This window comes from Narcine bancroftii, chromosome 3, assembly GCF_036971445.1.
Source record: "Narcine bancroftii isolate sNarBan1 chromosome 3, sNarBan1.hap1, whole genome shotgun sequence".
In the NCBI taxonomy this organism is placed as follows: domain Eukaryota; kingdom Metazoa; phylum Chordata; class Chondrichthyes; order Torpediniformes; family Narcinidae; genus Narcine; species Narcine bancroftii.
Window position 1 is genome coordinate 240,732,993 of NC_091471.1, and position 17,155 is coordinate 240,750,147.

The window sequence follows — 17,155 nt, forward strand, 5'->3', positions numbered from 1 at the left end:
GCGCTGCCGTCGCTTCTGGAAGCTGGCACATATGTGTCACCGGAAGTGGGTGCTCCCCTGCGCGCATCACGAGGAATTCAGTTACTGGTTCACCCTCACACTGTGTGGACAACTCTTTATTCCGTAGCCCTGCCCTAGCGGATGCCATAGTCCTCTCCACTCGTACAGAGAATGATGATGTTCTGCAGCTCCCTGCCTCTGTGGCAAAGGGACTGAAGCAGTCAGGGCTCTCAGCAGGGAAATGGATGGGCTGGAAAGAAAATAGACGAGCCTGCTGATTCTGAAGGAAAAGAGGAGCCCTGCGCCAGCCAACATCATGCTCCTGGCTCTGTGCTGACAGGAGCACGAAGGGAGAGGTCATCCAAGACCCCATCCTCGCAATGCGGCCCAGGCACCCACTGCTCTCTGCAGCACGGTTAGCACAAGCCCAGGTTCGAACCCGGCGCTGTCTGTAAGAGTTTGTACTACCCGATGCCATTGCCCACTTGGACGGTCACTGCAGCACTGCGTTCGCCCCCATTTTAATGAGTGTTCAGGCAAGGCTATATAATTTCCTTTTATTAATTCAGTGTTACTTGAAAACCAAATGAAAGTGGAAAGCTGTACGACAACCACCTGACAGCTCTTTACATAATTTACATGGAACGATAAAAAAAATCATTCAAAGTCAGATCTTTAACAGAAAGGAGAAATTTTGCAATTAACACGAAACAACATGAAATACCAGGACATTTCTCCTGCTTATAAATACATACACCTTGTCAAAATTAACGTAGTAACACGTAAATAATCAAAAAGTGCACACTTCATTAACTAGACACTGTGCTCTTGGGATGAAAGAGTCAAACCTCAGGGAGACGATGACATTTCTAAAACATTTAAGATTGTCAAACCCATCAGACAAATGCACAAAATTGATTCTGCAGCCAAGATTTTATTTTCCCCCACACAGGTCAAAAACTCTCGTGTGTAAATGAGGCAATTAGTTGAAGGTCCTCCTTTCAAGAAGGCAATCGCTCAGCTCCCAAACTCCCTACTACAGTTTCTGCACTTGAAAGCACACATTTGACCATGTTGCTTGATAATGAACCCCTCCCCCCCACCTTTGCTCAGATATGACCAAACAGCACATTGGATCAGTATGCTGAAACAAGTGAAGATCTGACTGGATGGGACCCTGAGATTCATATACAAAGGTCTAAACCCATACTCAACAATCTTGGACACTTAACCTAGAGAAAGTTATGAAAGCCCTTAAGAGGGTACAGAAAGGATTTCTAGTTCCATGGATGAGGAATTTCAGCCCCCGCAGGGTTGCACTAGAGAAACTGGGCTTATCCTCCCTGGTGAGAGGAGATTTAGTGGAGGGATACAATCATGGCTGGTTTGGAGAAGAGGAACAGAGGTAGCAGTCTCCATGAGTGTAGTGTTGAAGGACTCCGGGGATACATATTTAACATTTGGATCAAAAAATTCAAGAGAAAGGGGCGAGAGATTTTTTTAAAAAGTATTTATTCAGAGAATAGTGATTTTCTAGAACTCATTGCCAGTGTGGCAGAGGGACTGAATCAATCAGGGAACAGGATGGGCACAGGAAGGGGGGTGGGGGGGGGGAAGGTGTAGGGAACAGATGGGACATGGGCCAGCAAAGGCATAGTGGGCCGAAGGGTGTCCTTCTGAGCCGTAACAATTCACGCATTCACCCATTGGTCTGCTTGGTTCATAAAAACAAGAAAGAGGCCAGTTCAGTGAGGTGTGCAAGGCTTACCTCAGTCCTGAGGATCGGCACCAGCGAGGGTCCGTTCCTCAGCAAGTTGGTACCTTTGATCTCCAACATGCATCATGTATCCAAAGTCCAGAATTGACTGGGCAATTTATGGCAAATAACACTGGACAACAAATTATTTCAAAAGATTTGCTTCCTGAAAAAATATTGGGGATTATGATAGACAATTTAAAGCTGATCTCAGATAATTTCAGATTTGCTGTATCACATAGGAAGTTGGAAAAACATTAAATTAACTTTAATTGAATTTAGCATTTTAATCGCATAATGATATTGGCACATTTCGTTAGTTAAACCGATCAAAAAATGTTCGCTGCTAATTTTCATTTGGACAGCATCTGATGCCTCTTGTGTCAGTCTCCAACAATAGTCGGCCAGCATTGATGGATTCCAGTTGCCCTGATACAGCTTTTCCTCGGTCACAGTGTCTTGGTGAAACTTTTCACCGTGTTCATCACTGACGGCACCAGGATCAGCAGGGAAGACGTCCACATGCGAATGCAGAAAATGAATTTTCAACGACATGTTGCTCTTTATGGTTTTGTCTGCTTGAAGTAGACACAAAATGTGACAGGAAATCACAAAAATAGGTTATATCTAAAAATCAGTACATGATAAGAAAATTCTAAGGTGATTTTCGTGATCAGCAGCCCAAAATCCACAAAATACACCCAAAAGTGTTCAGGAAGCAAAATCCAGTTATAACCGATGGCAATCACAAGACCAAACCAGTCATATGATTGGATACAATGGATTTTTCAAAATATTAGAGGAACAAAATAGGTTTTTATTGTGTTTTTTTCTTTGGCCAAGAAAGAGGTAACACTTCCTGAATACAGCTTTATGTCCATGCCCTCCATTGAGAATTCATTCTGTGGAACACTGTCTGAGTGGAGCGGATGAAATTTGGTGAGCCAGAATGACATGCAATAAAGCCACTGATGGCCCCCATTAAATGAACCCAATGACTCCAAAGAGTTTCTCCTGATGGTATCTGTGCAAACCCAGGACCAGTGGGGTCTGATTAATTACACTCTGCTGGAAGTGGTCCCTTGCCCCTTTGGTGAATGATAACCCTACAGTGGAGCACGTAGCCCTAAAAATTAAATTAAAATTTAGACGTCCTGCATGGTTACTTGAACTTCCAGCCCGCGAGCCCAAAAACCCAAATTAGCCGACAACCCCTGTATGGTTTTTTGATGGGTGGGAGGAAACCAGAGCACCCGGAGGAAACCCAGGCAGGTCACAGGTAGAACATACAAACTGCTTAGAGACAGCGCTGGATTTGACCCGGGTTGCAGGCACTGTAACGGTGTTGCATTAACCTCTACACTAACTGTACAGGGAGAAAGACCGGCTCCTCGCCAGCTCAATATACATACACTCTACAAAATAGTGCACCAGTTGGAGGAATATTGAATGTAAATGACATCAACACAGATCAAATTTTCTGTCCGGAGTTATTTCTGGAGTGTTTCTAAACCACCGGAATAAAAGCCAACACAACCCTTTCAAATTAAAGCATTTGGATTTTCAAGCTTCTGCCACTGAGTCTGTTTATTGGACTCTCATAATTTTGGCAGAAGGCCACCAAGAGACATTTCTTAAAAAGCTTTAAATTTTTTTAAGACCACTGTGCACCAATGTAAGTGATCCGTACAAGTCATTTTCATTTTGTTAGAATCAAATGGCTACTTTGAATAAACCCATTGTCAGCTGTGTTGAACTAAATTCACCCAGTCATGTCTTTCCAATTGATCAAGGGATTATTTTTAAGAAATGGGAACTGAAAACATAGCGATGCTTCAAACCAGCTATTCTCAACAGGAGCCCAACGCCACCTCACCCACCTCCACCCCCCCCCCCCCCCACCACCGAGGGTCACACCACATTTAAGGAGGTGGCCACCGACTAAGTTTAAGATTAAGGGTGGGACGTTTGGCGTAGCGGTTAGCATAATGCCTTCACAGCCCCCGTGATCGGGACTGCGGTTCAAGTCCCGCGCTGTCTGTAAAGAGTTGGTACATCCTCCTGTGTCTGTGTGGGTTTTCCTCCGGGGGCTCCAGTTCCCTCCCACCGTTCAAAATGTACCAGGGGTTGTAGGTTAATGGGGAGTAAATTGGGTGGCACAGACTCTGGGCTGAAATGGCCTGCTATGTCTAAGATTTTTTTAATAAAATGTTTTTTATGTCACAGGGAAGAGAGAAGTATGGAAGAAAACTTGGTTGCTTCACAGGGAAGGGGACCCACAGAATTCTTTGGTGGGGGGGGCATTGCTGAAATAAAAAAGCTGAGAATGGCTGCTCTAAACCTTTAGCCTGCTCTACATTTTAGGGAAAGTTTGGTGCGCAGTGCAATGTGAATGAATCTACAGAAGACCTTCGGATAGTGAGGGCAACTTACATTGGGGTCTCTGATGGCATGGAACAATCAGTCAAGCAGGGAGACAGGTCTGAGTGTGGAGTGTGTCGGGGTGAAAAACACTGGGTGTCAGAGGAGACTCAGCAACACTCCCATTTACACTCTTGCTCACTAAAACTATTGTCTCAAAGCAGCAGAGCCACTAGATAATTTATTGCAATGGCTTAATCTGACCGTCCTATGACAGGTAGTGATACGGACAGAGCAAATCTTCCTTTTCACCACCGTGCAAGATGAGGAACATCTCCCCCTATAGTGAGCCATCAAGAGGTGAGAATATGATGTTTGGGGCAACACCAGCACTGTCGGGGTTAGCGTAGCAGTTAGCATAACGTTGTTACAGTGCCAGCGACCCAGGTTCAAATCCAGCACTGTCTGTAAGGAGTTTGTACATTTTCCCATGTCTGCGTGGGTTTTCCCCAACTTTTCTGGTTTCCTCCCATCCTTGCAGGTTAATTCAGGTGTAATTGGGCAGCATGGGCTTAAATGGTCAGAAACGACTTCTACCGTGCTGAAAATAAAATTTAAATTTTTAATTTAGGTAACAGATCAAGGAAACAGTCAGAAATACAGCAGACACTAATAACCTAAAATGTTAAACAAAAACCCAGAAAATTCCGGATAGACTAAGCAGATGAGGCAGCTTCTGAGGAAAGAGAACTGAGTCAATACTTCAAGTCAAAAGATCCTTTTTGTTTCCAAGATTTTCTGTTTTATTTTAATCACTGAAACAGTTAGGTGGATGTGATGGTTACACCTGTGACCTGTGCACTTGGATAAGATCGCCAAAAAAAGGTTCATTTTCTCTCTCTCTCTCTTGCTCCTTTCTCCCTCTCTCTCACTTTCTCCCCTCTTTTTCTCTCTTTCTCTCTCCCTGCCTCCCTCTCTCAATGATGCCTGACCTGTGAAAATGTTTCCCAACACTGATTTTTAAGTCAATCTTGTCCCTCTGTTGTACATCAGCTGACCTCATGAGATGCAAAGAGCAAGTTCAAGTCAGCCTGAGCAAAACACAAAAGTCTGCAGACACTGTGATTGAAGCAAAAAACAACGCTGGGGAAACTCAGCAGGTCAAACAGTGTCCTTTATGTAGCAAAGATACATAGCCGACATTTTGCATATATGTTGATGAAGGGCTCAAGTCCAAAACTCTGGTTATGTAACTTGCTGAGTTTCTCCAGTGTTGTGTGTTCACTTCCAGTCAGCCTGAGCTGACCGTGTTTTGGATGTTTTGGATGGTGAAACACCGCATGCCACCTTGCGGCGACCCTCGGACAGAAGGTCCGAGTTGGCTCTGGGTGGGAAGCAGGTCATGGAGATGCGATGAATGGTCTGTGGGCAGAAACCACAGTCAGGCGTAACTCCATGTGGCACGAGGACTCAGCGTGTGAATGACCTTCCTGCCACCTAAAAAGGAGGGAATTGCAGATGTTCTCCCATCTCCCAGTAGAAGCCTTCATGAAAGAACCAAAGTGAAGGCGCGGGAGTGGAGATAGAATACAATCAATAAAATATAAACATTAACCTTTCTGGTTTGGGATTTGGATCTCTATAGATCCAACCAAGAACTAACAGACTCAAGAGTCCTTGGGGAGATTTGTCACAACCAAAACAGAACACAACTAATACAAGAGGTGGATCTCATTGCATCCGCATCATCTGATCGATGTTGATCAGTCCCTGAAACATCCATACACCAACTCTTGTCCAGAAACCAACTCCAGCGTTGAGCTGTGTCCGGGGAAGGAGAATCCCTTGCAGCATTGTGCTGGTACACAGCAAGAAGACTGAGGTATCGCCTGCGCGGAGGAATCGTCGCCCTTTAGTAGTCTCAGACATTCAGACGAAGCCCTGTCCTTGTTTCATCTCTCTGCAGCCGTGTTCCTCCAGACTTTCTCCTCGAGTGGGGCTGGTTAAACGGCCCCTGTCGTGGAGAGGCAGCGTCTCAGTGCACTGCGTGGTGTTCCTTTCAAGTGCATTGCAGTAAGAGACAATTGCAGTGCGATGCTTTGACGGGGTTGAGTCGCTCAGATGATTGGACTCGGACACGTGGCATTGCCCAGGGCCCGCACCGAGAGACCCCGACTCGCCCCAGAGGGCTCCCTTCCCATGGACTGAAGCACGACTCCTCACGGCGCACCCATTGCACCTCGGCCCTCGCTCACGGCTGCGAGGAGAAGGGTCCTGCCCGTTATCGTGTTCGCCAGAGTGCATTGCTCGGACTTTCAAGCGGAGCTTGTGAGGGAGGGCCGTTCCCTTGAGCCTCTGGTGGGGATCGGGCAGTGCCGCGGCATCGGAGCCTTTCGCGTCGCACTTCCCGCGGCTGCCGCTGCCAGGACCCTCGGGCAGGGCGCCTTGGTCCGACCCTCGTGGGGCCTCGATCCCCGAACAGGGCGGCGGGCAGCGTCCCAACGCGTCCTGCTGAGACGGGGGACACGGGAGGGTCGCCTCGGCACCCTGGGGTTCGACTCGCCGGGTCGCCGCCTTCCTGCCAAGGCAAGGCCGGGCGCTTGGACCTTCTGGGCGCTCCGCGGCCGAGAGCTCAGCGGCGGACCCCAGGGCACCGGCTCCCAGCCGGCAGCAGCCGGGCTCGCGGGCCGGCCGCTCGACGCCGCACGGCGGGGCCAGGGCGCTGGGGACTGCGGGGAGAGGCGCTCGGCGCGGACCTTGAACGGGCGGCGGCGGCTCGACGGCAGGGGCTTGAGCTGACCCGGGGGCAGACGCCGCCGGTTCGCCGCCGCCCGGTGCCCGGTACGGGGCGATGTCCCCGGCCGCAAGGCTGCACTTGACCCGATAACCCAGGAACTCCCCGTCGTCGCAGCTCCTCAACAGGCAGATGGGGTCCGCGGCTCCATACGTGAAGTGAACATTCAGCAGCGCGTCCCCGTCTGCCGGGTGGTCGTCCTGCCTGGCGTCCCCTTGGACCACGGGCTCCGGGCTGTTCCCTGCGCTGAGGGACCCGTTGGAGGCGTCAGACAGGGAGCCCCGAGGCGAAAACTTGCTTCTGCATGGGAACCCGGAGTGCTCGGCCTCCGAGGAGTCAGACTGGAGCAGGACAGGAGAGCAAGTGGCATAGAAGGAGCCCATCACCGCCCCTGCCAGCTGCTGGCTGTTTTCCACGTACGCGGCCGTGGTGATGAGGCCGAACCTCAGCTTCAAGGCCAGCAGCTCGGATCTGAGGCGGACATTCTCCTGGTTCAGGGCCAGCACCCGGCTCTCCAGGACCATGTCGCTGATCCTCCTCTTCTCCCTGGACCTCTTGGCCGCCTCGTTGTTCTTCCGCCTCTTCTCCCAGTAGCTGGCATCTTTCTTCTCGTCGGATATGAACTCTCGTTTCCTCCGGCTCGAGGAGCTGGACCTTCCCCTGCCCGGCCGGCTCCGCTGCAGCAGCCCTTGGCCGCAGCTCCCGGCGTCCGGGGCGTCGGCGGGCGCGGACTCCAGACTCTCCATCTCCGAGTAGTAGCCGGATTCCATCAGGGACTCGGGAAAGGTCGGGGGTCTCCGCCAGAACTAAGGGGTGGCTCTGAGGCCTGCCATTTGGAAACGATGCCACAGTCCTTCACCAGACCTAAGAGGAACACAAAGGACATCAGCGTTAGTCCATCAACCCCGCTCGCCTGTTCTTTGAAGGCTCAACGGTGGGGGCAGACGGGTGAAGGCAGCGTCAGGAACAGGAGCTTGTGCCAAAAGGGCCCTGCTCCCGTTATCTTAAAATCTTCCCACTCTCAGAACGGTTAACGCAACGCTGTCACAGCGAGCCCGGTTCGGATCCAGCGCTGTTAGCTAGGAGTTTGTACGCTCTCCCCCTGTGGTCGCTCCGGACGCTCTGGTTTCCTTCCACCCTTCAAAAATGTTTTCCCGCTGATCTGGACTCAGCATCTGATGCCTCTCGTGTCAGGGTCCAACAATAGCCAGTCAGCATTGATGGATTCCAGTCGTCCTGATACAACTTTTCCACGGTAGCAATGTCCCGGTGATTTCACCGTCACTGACTGCACCAGGGAAGAAGTCCAAGTGCAGGTTAATGGGGAGCAATTGGGCAGCCCGGGCTTGTGGGCCAGAAGGGCCTGTTACTGTGCTGTATGTCTCTGTGTAAATCTACTAGCACCCCACACATTCCACAACTTGGGAAAGCACAGCTCAGAATTTTATGGAGATCAAATTTAAAGTTTTAGAAATTTAGTCCATGCCACCCGATTTACAACCCATTAACCTACACCTCCCCGGTACATTTTGAATAGTGGGAGGAAACCATAGCCCCCACGGAAAACCCACACAGACACGGGGAGAACATACAAAACTCCTTACAGACAGCGCGGTACTCAAACCCTGGTCCAGTCCTGTCAAGGCATGGCACTAACTTCTGCACCAACCGCTCTGCACTGAAATTTAGGTATACACCACAGTAACAGGCCAATTCGGCCATGTTGGATGAGGCCAGGAGACAACTCTCATACACAGGGTCTTGCCAAAATGGTAGAGGGTCCCCATGATACCTCTGATATAAAGTCAAATGGGCTTTTCAGAAGGAGAGGTGAGTTACAGGACTGGGAATATAGAGGGTTGTTAAGTCGGCCAGCACCACCATGGACACCAGCCTTCACTCCATTGAGGACATCTATAAGAGACGGTGTCTAAGGAAAGCAGCCTCTATCCTCAAGGAGCCCCACCACCCAGACCATGTCCTTTTCACTCTGCTACCAAGAAGGAGGTACCGGAGTCTGAGGACGGCCAACCAACAGGACAAGCTTCTTCCCCTCCGCCATCAGATTTCTGAATGGACAATATAGACACGATCTCACTTTTTTCTCTTTTGCACAAATTATTTAATTTTAACTACTGTATTTACGTAACTGTAATTTATAACAATTTTGCGCCTGTAACACTCTATACCACTGTCGCAAAACCACAAATTTCGTGCCACATTTATGACAATAAACCAGAATCTGATTCGGAAGCATCTGCAGCACCTCTGTTCCACATTTCTAGGAGGGTAAAATGGTAAAAGAGAAACTGAGAAGGTTGAATGGGAGTTGGGGTCAGATGACGGACTGAAGGTGAGAAAAGGAGGAAAATTGAGGATAAATTGGAAACAGAAATATTAAAAATGGAGAGAATAAAATGGGGTTGGGCTGAATGGGCTATGACTCTAATCTCTCAATCGCTCTGCAATTTAAATTTTGATATACAGCACGGTAACATGCCATTTCGGCCCATGAGCCCATGCTGCCCAATTAACCCAGAACATGGGAGGGTGGGAGGAAACCAGAGCCCCGAGAGAATACCCACGCAGACAACATACAAACTTCTTATGGAAAGCACAGGATTCAAACCCCAGTCCCAATTGCTGGGGCTGGAAAAAAAGGTGTTACACTAACTGCTACACGAACCGTGCGGCCCTTTCATTAAGCTTTTGATGAGTTAGTTACCAGACAACTAGCAATTCTCAGTGTCAAAGGTGAGCTGTGCTCTTGCCCAAGCAAAGCCAGTGAGTAACAGGGAGATACGATCCTGGAAGATGAGTGAGTCACCCAGAGGATTTTCCAACAGGTCAGACAGGAATTTGCTCCAAACAAAGGATAATCCATGTGCTTGCTCCTGGAGTGTCATTTGACCAGGCGGTCAAAGGTCGCTGAACGTTAGTCCACCCACAGGTAGGAGCACACCTTGCTATTGGCTCCTTTAAATGCATACCCACCTCACCACTGGCTCCCTTAATCACCTTCCCTATTTTGGGCAGACCTGAGCCTGCCCCTGCAGTTGGCTGCTACATAAAGTCCACCACAGTGGGGCAACTCTCTCTCTTTCCCCAAGGACGAACTCAAACTCCAATCCAGCTCACAAGCCAGATGACATTGGAGAGTTGACTACAAGGTGTGTGCCAGTAATGGGTTGGGGGGCTTACTGTGGTGCCACATGTACAATCAATCATTGGAACCACAGAACATTACAGCACAGAAACAGGCCCTTTCAGCCCTTCTAGTCTGGGCCTGGCCATTTTTCTGACTAGACCACTGACCTGCACCCAGTCCATAGCCCTCCCATCCATGTACCTGTCCAAATTCCTATTAAGTGTCAAAATTGAGTCTTCATTCACCACCTCAGATGGCAGCTCATTCTCTGTGTCAAGAAATTCCCCCTAAACTTTTCCCCTTTCACCCTTAACCTATGTCCTCTGGTTTGTATCCTAATTACCCCCAGTGGAAAAGGCCCACCTACATTTACTCTGTATATCCCCTCGTAATTTTAAATACCTCTACCAAATCTCCCCTCATTCTTCTATGCTCCAGGGAATAAAGTCCTAACCTCCTTAACCTTTCCCTGTAGTTCCTGAAGCCCCTGCAACATCCTAGTAAATCTTCTCTGCACTCTTTCCATCTTATTGATCTATCCTGTAGTTGGGTGAAAGTCATTGTAACTCCTTCCTTTCCAACTAATATTGGTGTGGTATCTGCACTGGTTCGAAGGGTGGTGGATACTATGTGGAGATTGCTCTCACTGTTGTGTCATACAAATATATCATGCGCATGTGTATGTGTGCGCGCTCGCGAGTGCGTCGCCCTTTTGCAACTCCACCCCACCCACGTCCCCAGACCCCGCGGGCAAATAAAAATCCATTAGTCAACTTGTGGTCAGACTCATTGCTTCTCAGACGTGCTGAACTTGTCTCACATCACAAAGTGACACCTGACAGAGCTCACAGGTGGTGTAAATGGGTCAGCAAGCAATGACCGTTCAACGCTTTCCAATGAAAGGAGTAAAGCACAAAGGTCTGCAGACACCGTGGTTGAAGTGAAAACACGATGCTGGAGAAACTCAGCAGGTCAAACAGTGAACTTTATACAGCAAAGACAGATACATCACCAACGTTTGGGGGCTTGAGCTCTTCATCGTCAAGGTATGGATAATAATACCCTTTTCTCAGGCGCCTGCTGATGGTTTTCCATTCCTTGATGATGAAGGGCCCCAAATGTTGCTATAGAAAGGACACTGTTTCATCTGCTGAGTTTCTCCAGCCTCGTGTTTTTACTGCCTTCTGATGAAAGGAAGGTTGTGTGTTCGGTGAACAGATGAGGTCAATGAAAATGGTGATCTTAGGTCACACATCAACCAGGGATGAAAGGAACACAGCTGAGCTGATGGAGCTGTTCCTGAGGTAACCTAAGCTTTCTCACACAACAGCAGGAGTCTTTCAGCAGTATTACACGGACTATAAAACACAGGAGCAGAAATAGGCCATTCAGCTGATCCATTTTCCCACTGGACTAAAACTATGTCATGAGACCTGTTACGGAAAATAACATCCCCTGTGCCTTTGGTTCCAGAGGAAGTTTTATATTATGACTTTCGAAGAATTTGAATCAATAAAGATTTCAATCTTCTTTCTACTGTTGATTTTGGATTGAATCCATTGGGCCAATTATCCCGGTAAAGGAGATCAGAAGGTCTAGTTTGCCTGCAGTTGTCAGGGTTCAGAGTTAGGCTAATCACCAGAAACTGAGCCCTGGGTGAGGCAGGGCTGGGTTCACTGTCCCAGCTCACACAGGCAACAGGGATATCGCCTGAACCACATACTCCCCAGACCCTGTCCCTCTTTCCTGAAGAGAAACTGGTAGGACCATGACCATGAGTTTATTGGCCTACACATTGTACAATGTACATGTGCACCAAGTTCTTACCCAGCCAAACAGGTAATTATAAAGAAAAACTATAGTAGTAAACAAAATGAATTAAATTATGAGACATAGAGCAGATAATAAATATTCACAGTAACACTAGTCCAGTTGAGTTTATTGCACAAGTACAACCCGACCAAACAGTGTTCTCCAGTCCTCAGTGGAAAACACACAGACACACAACCAGACATCACACACATACAGAAAAACAATACATATGCAGGATAAATATTTATATCTACAAATAAACATTATTTTGTGAATATGAGAGTCTCAGAGGGTCAGTGTGAGCCATTCCTTTGGTCATTCAGCATTCTCACTGCCCGTGGGAAGAAGCCGTTCCTCAGCCTGGTGGTGCTGGCTCTGATCCTCCTGGATCTCTTCCCCGACGGGAGCAGCTGAAAGATGCCATGTGCAGGGTGGAAGGGGTCCTCAATGGTTTTGCGCGCCCTCTTCAGACAACGATCCCGGTAGGTCAGCGATTGGGATTGACTGCCGATCCGTATCATCACAGCAACCTTGACAGACTGTGATGCAGCCAGCCAGTGCAAAAAAGGTAAGAGTGCAGACCATCTATGATTCATGTAACCAAGGGGAGGTTTGACCATTCTTGAACCTAGACTTGCTGGTCTTCAGGTTCAAAAGCAGCAGTGAGGAAAGGTTGTGACCAGGGTGATGGAGGTCCTTCCTGAAGTTGGCTGCCTCCTTGAGGCCATGCTTCACACCTTCCTCTGTAGTGGACGGGACAAAGATGCAGTGTTTGTCAGTGCAGTCTTGACCACGTATGAACTCTGGCGCAGATGCTCATTCTGGTATTCCAATATTTTTGGAAAGGCTCCCTGTCTGGAAGGTTCAAGCAGCAGATGATGCTCTCTGCTTTTGCATGAAGATTAGCCTGAATTTTTCTGTGTGTCAGACCCACACTTACAGAGCTAGGAAGTTATGTGAACAGTGGTGCAGACAATGGGGCACATTGATGTGTGAGGCTGGAGGTCTGCCAAGGGATGGCTGCCAGGACAGCACAAATTACTCCACCTCATTCACCATACGGTCTCAGGTATTCACACTGATGTAATTCCACAGTGAGAGGAAGGTGGGGTGCAGGAACCAAAAGGGGAGAAGAGAACATGGTCACTGTATCTGGCACACACCACAATCTGACATCGTTACAAGAAAACACTTCAAGATCAAAACTCAGGAGGCTCAATAGATTGGCTCTGCTCTCTCAGTATGACATCACATACAACCCGGAGATCCTTTTTCCTGTAGACCAGGCAGAATTACCACTTATTGGTAGTACCGAAAAAAACTGTACTCAAAGTACACATGTAAACAAATAAAGAAATGTAAACAAACTGACTGTGCAATACAGAGAGAGAAAAAAAAATCAATAAAGTGCACAAGTAACAGTCCTTAAGTGGGTCCCTGTTTGAGTTTGTTGTTGAGGATGGTGGAGGGGCAGCAGCTGTTCCTTAACCTGGTGGTGCGAGTCCATATCTCTTTCCTGATGGCAGCAGCAACAACAGAGCGTGTGCTGGGTGGTGAGGGTCTTTGATGATTGCTTGGCAGCATTCCCTGTAGATGTTCTCGATGGTGGGGAGGGTTTTACCTGTGATGTACTTTTGCAGGGATTTCCACTCAGGGGTATTGGTGTTCCCGTATCAGACTCTGATGCAGCCGGTCAGCACACTTTCCACTGCACCTCTGTAGACATCAGGCAGGGTTTCTGGTTTCATACCAAACCTCCGCAAAGTCCTGAGCAAGTAGAGGTGCTGACATGGTTTCTTCACGATGCTGTTAAGTGTGTTGGGTCTAGGAAAGATGCTCTGAGTTAGTGACTTCCAAAAACTTAACGTCTCCATGTCTGATCCCCCGATGATCACTGGATCGTACACCTCTGGCTTTCCTTTCCTGAAGTCAACAATCAGCTCCTTAGTTTAGGTGAGATTAAGTGCGAGATGATTGTTGGTGCCCCATTCAGCCACGTTTTCAATCTCCCTCCTGTATGCTGACTCATCACCCTTTCTATACAACCCTCTACCGTTGGTATAGTCAGCGAATTTTTAGATGGTGTTGTTGCCACCAGAAAGAGATACAGGGGTATCAGAGCCAGCACCACCAGGCTGAGGAACAGCTTCTTCCCACAGGCTGTGAGAATGCTCACACTAACCATCTGGGTCTCTCATAGTCACGAAACACTATTTATTCATTTATTTGTATCGATGAAATACTTGTCCTACACCTATATTGCGAGTGTTATATCTAGTTGTGTGCTGCCCTGAGGACCGCAGAATGCTGTTTTGTCAGGTTGTACTTGTGCAATCAGATGACAATAAACTTGACTTGTCATACTGAGCCACACAGTCATTTGCAGACTGGCAAAGGCACAGACTAGCAATATCAAGGCTTGAATAATGAGAGGCTGCCAGACCTGACGTGACCTTGCTGTCTATCTGTCTGCCTACACCACACTGGGAGATATTCTGTCTCCATCCAACTGCACAGTTGCAATGTTTCACAGCGTCAGCATATCAGTGATTCACTGCATCATTTAAATCGAAAACACTGGTATTTAGCAGTAGAATCGTAACTCAATATTCAACATACAGTTTAACTGTGTTACCTTACCCATGTATTAGTGCACCTGTACCTGCTTGATAGTGTAACCTATGTGTTAGCACAACTGTACCTATAAATTTATTTAGACATACTGCACGGTAATAGGCCATTTTGACCCTCGAATCTGTGCCGACCAATTGTTTCGAATGGTGGGAGGAAACGGGAACACCCAAGGAAAACCTACGCAGACACGGGGAAAACATACAAACTCCTCACATACAGCATGGGATTCGAACCCCCGTCCCAATCACTGGTGGTGTAACAGCGTTGCACTCTTCTCTTTGGCTTGGCTTCGCGGACGAAGATTTATGGAGGAGGTAAATGTCCACGTCAGCTGCAGGCTCGTTTGTGACTGACAAGTCCGATGCGGGACAGGCAGACACGGTTGCAGCGGTTGCAGGGGAAAATTGGTGGGTTGGGGTTGGGTGTTGGGTTTTTCCTCCTTTGCCTTTTGTCAGTGAGGTGGGCTCTGCGGTCTTCTTCAAAGGAGGTTGCTGCCCGCCGAACTGTGAGGCGCCAAGATGCACGGTTTGAGGCGATATCAGCCCACTGGCGGTGGTCAATGTGGCAGGCACCAAGAGATTTCTTTAGGCAGTCATTGTACCTTTTCTTTGGAGCACCTCTGTCACGGTGGCCAGTGGAGACCTCGCCATATAACACGATCTTGGGAAGGCGATGGTCCTCCATTCTGGAGACGTGACCCATCCAGCGCAGCTGGATCTTCAGCAGCGTGGACTCGATGCTGTCGACCTCTGCCATCTCGAGTACTTCGACGTTAGGGATGAAAGCGCTCCAATGAATGTTGAGGATGGAGCGGAGACAACGCTGGTGGAAGCGTTCTAGGAGCCGTAGGTGATGCCGGTAGAGGACCCATGATTCGGAGCCGAACAGGAGTGTGGGTATGACAACGGCTCTGTATACGCTTATCTTTGTGAGGTTTTTCAGTTGGTTGTTTTTCCAGACTCTTTTGTGTAGTCTTCCAAAGGCGCTATTTGCCTTGGCAAGTCTGTTGTCTATCTCGTTGTCGATCCTTGAATGGGCAACTAAACCGGCATCGTCTGCAAAGAGTAGTTCACGGACAAGTTTCTCTTGTGTCTTGGTGTGAGCTTGCAGGCGCCTCAGATTGAAGAGACTGCCATCCATGCGGTACCGGATGTAAACAGCGTCTTCATTGTTGAGGTCTTTCATGGCTTGGTTCAGCATCATGCTGAAGAAGATTGAAAAGAGGGTTGGTGCGAGAACACAGCCTTGCTTCATGCCATTGTTAATGGAGAAGGGTTCAGAGAGCTCATTGCTGTATCTGACCCGACCTTGTTGGTTTTCGTGCAGTTGGATAACCATGTTGAGGAACTTTGGGGGGCATCCGATGCGCTCTAGTATTTGCCAAAGCCCTTTCCTGCTTACGGTGTCGAAGGCTTTGGTGAGGTCAACAAAGGTGATGTAGAGTCCTTTGCTTTGTTCTCTGCACTTTTCTTGGAGCTGTCTGAGGGCAAAGACCATGTCAGTAGTTCCTCTGTTTGCGCGAAAGCCGCACTGTGATTCTGGGAGAATATTCTCGGCGACACTAGGTATTATTCTATTTAGGAGAATCTTAGCGAAGATTTTGCCTGCAATGGAGAGCAGCGTGATTTCCCCTGTAGTTTGAGCAGTCTGATTTCTCGCCTTTGTTTTTGTACAGGGTGATGATGGTGGCATCACGAAGGTCCTGAGGCAGTTTTCCTTGGTCCCAACAAAGCTTGAAAAACTCATGCAGTTTGACATGCAGAGTTTTGCCGCCAGCCTTCCAGACCTCTGGGGGATTCCATCCATACCTGCTGCTTTGCCACTTTTCACTTTTCACTAACTGCTACGCTAACCGTGCCAGTGTATGGGTCAGTGTAACAGTCTAAAATCGTCAATACAAGCAAAGGCTGAAAATACTGGAAACCTGAAATAAAGGCAGAAAATGCTAAAAAAAACTCAGCAGGTCAGACAGCATCTGTGAAAGGAGGAACAGAGTTAATGTTCCTTGTGATCTTTCATATGAATGAACGCAGCTTCACTGCCCTCCATAATGTTTGGAACAAAGACTCAAACTTGTATCGGCATCTCAGGAAAAAGTTTTAGTCTTCACCACGTTGATGGTCAGACGAGCAATCTTATTGGCATGGAGAAATGATTCATCCCCTTCTCATACACAGTGGTGATATGATGACATGTCCTATTTAATTTTGGAAAAAATTAGATATAATATTAAAGATAGAAAGTTTCAATTTATGAAACTTTGGGGCCCATACTTAGAATATTTTTATAATTGGAAAGATTAACAATTACTGTACATTCATCGCCTGTTCTCGGGGGGGGGGGGGGTTGCCACATTATTGATTTTTAAAATTAATTTATAAGTAATTTTGATTAAAGGCAGGGAGTAAAATCATGTTGATTTTCTTTTATTTGCCCCTGTGCTTGACAGTTTTAAAGTTTCAACAAGTTTGTTGGGGTCAAAGATGGTCTCTTTTCCTTTATGTTCTCCTGTGCTCCACAGTTTTAAACAACTTACATGTGATTAAAAAGGATTTTATTAAAACATATTTGTGTTCATTTTGGTTTGATCATGCTGAAATGTGCACTTTAATCACATGTGGAGCACAGGAGAACATAAAGGAAAAGGGTG

General features: G+C 47.8%; 1 protein-coding gene across 3 annotated transcripts in view; it reads right to left on the minus strand.

Annotated features, from left to right (window-relative positions):
* Positions 1–542: 542 nt before the first annotated feature.
* The window catches only part of LOC138758403 (uncharacterized), a 30,166-nt gene continuing 13,553 nt past the window's right edge, over positions 543–17,155 (minus strand). For all 3 annotated transcript variants that reach the window (XM_069927266.1, XM_069927265.1, XM_069927264.1), the window contains exon 2: positions 543–7,775. In XM_069927266.1, coding sequence (XP_069783367.1) covers positions 6,047–7,681 — 1,635 coding nt within the window. In that variant the 5' untranslated portion in view covers positions 7,682–7,775 and the 3' untranslated portion in view covers positions 543–6,046. The remainder of the gene's footprint in view (positions 7,776–17,155) is intronic.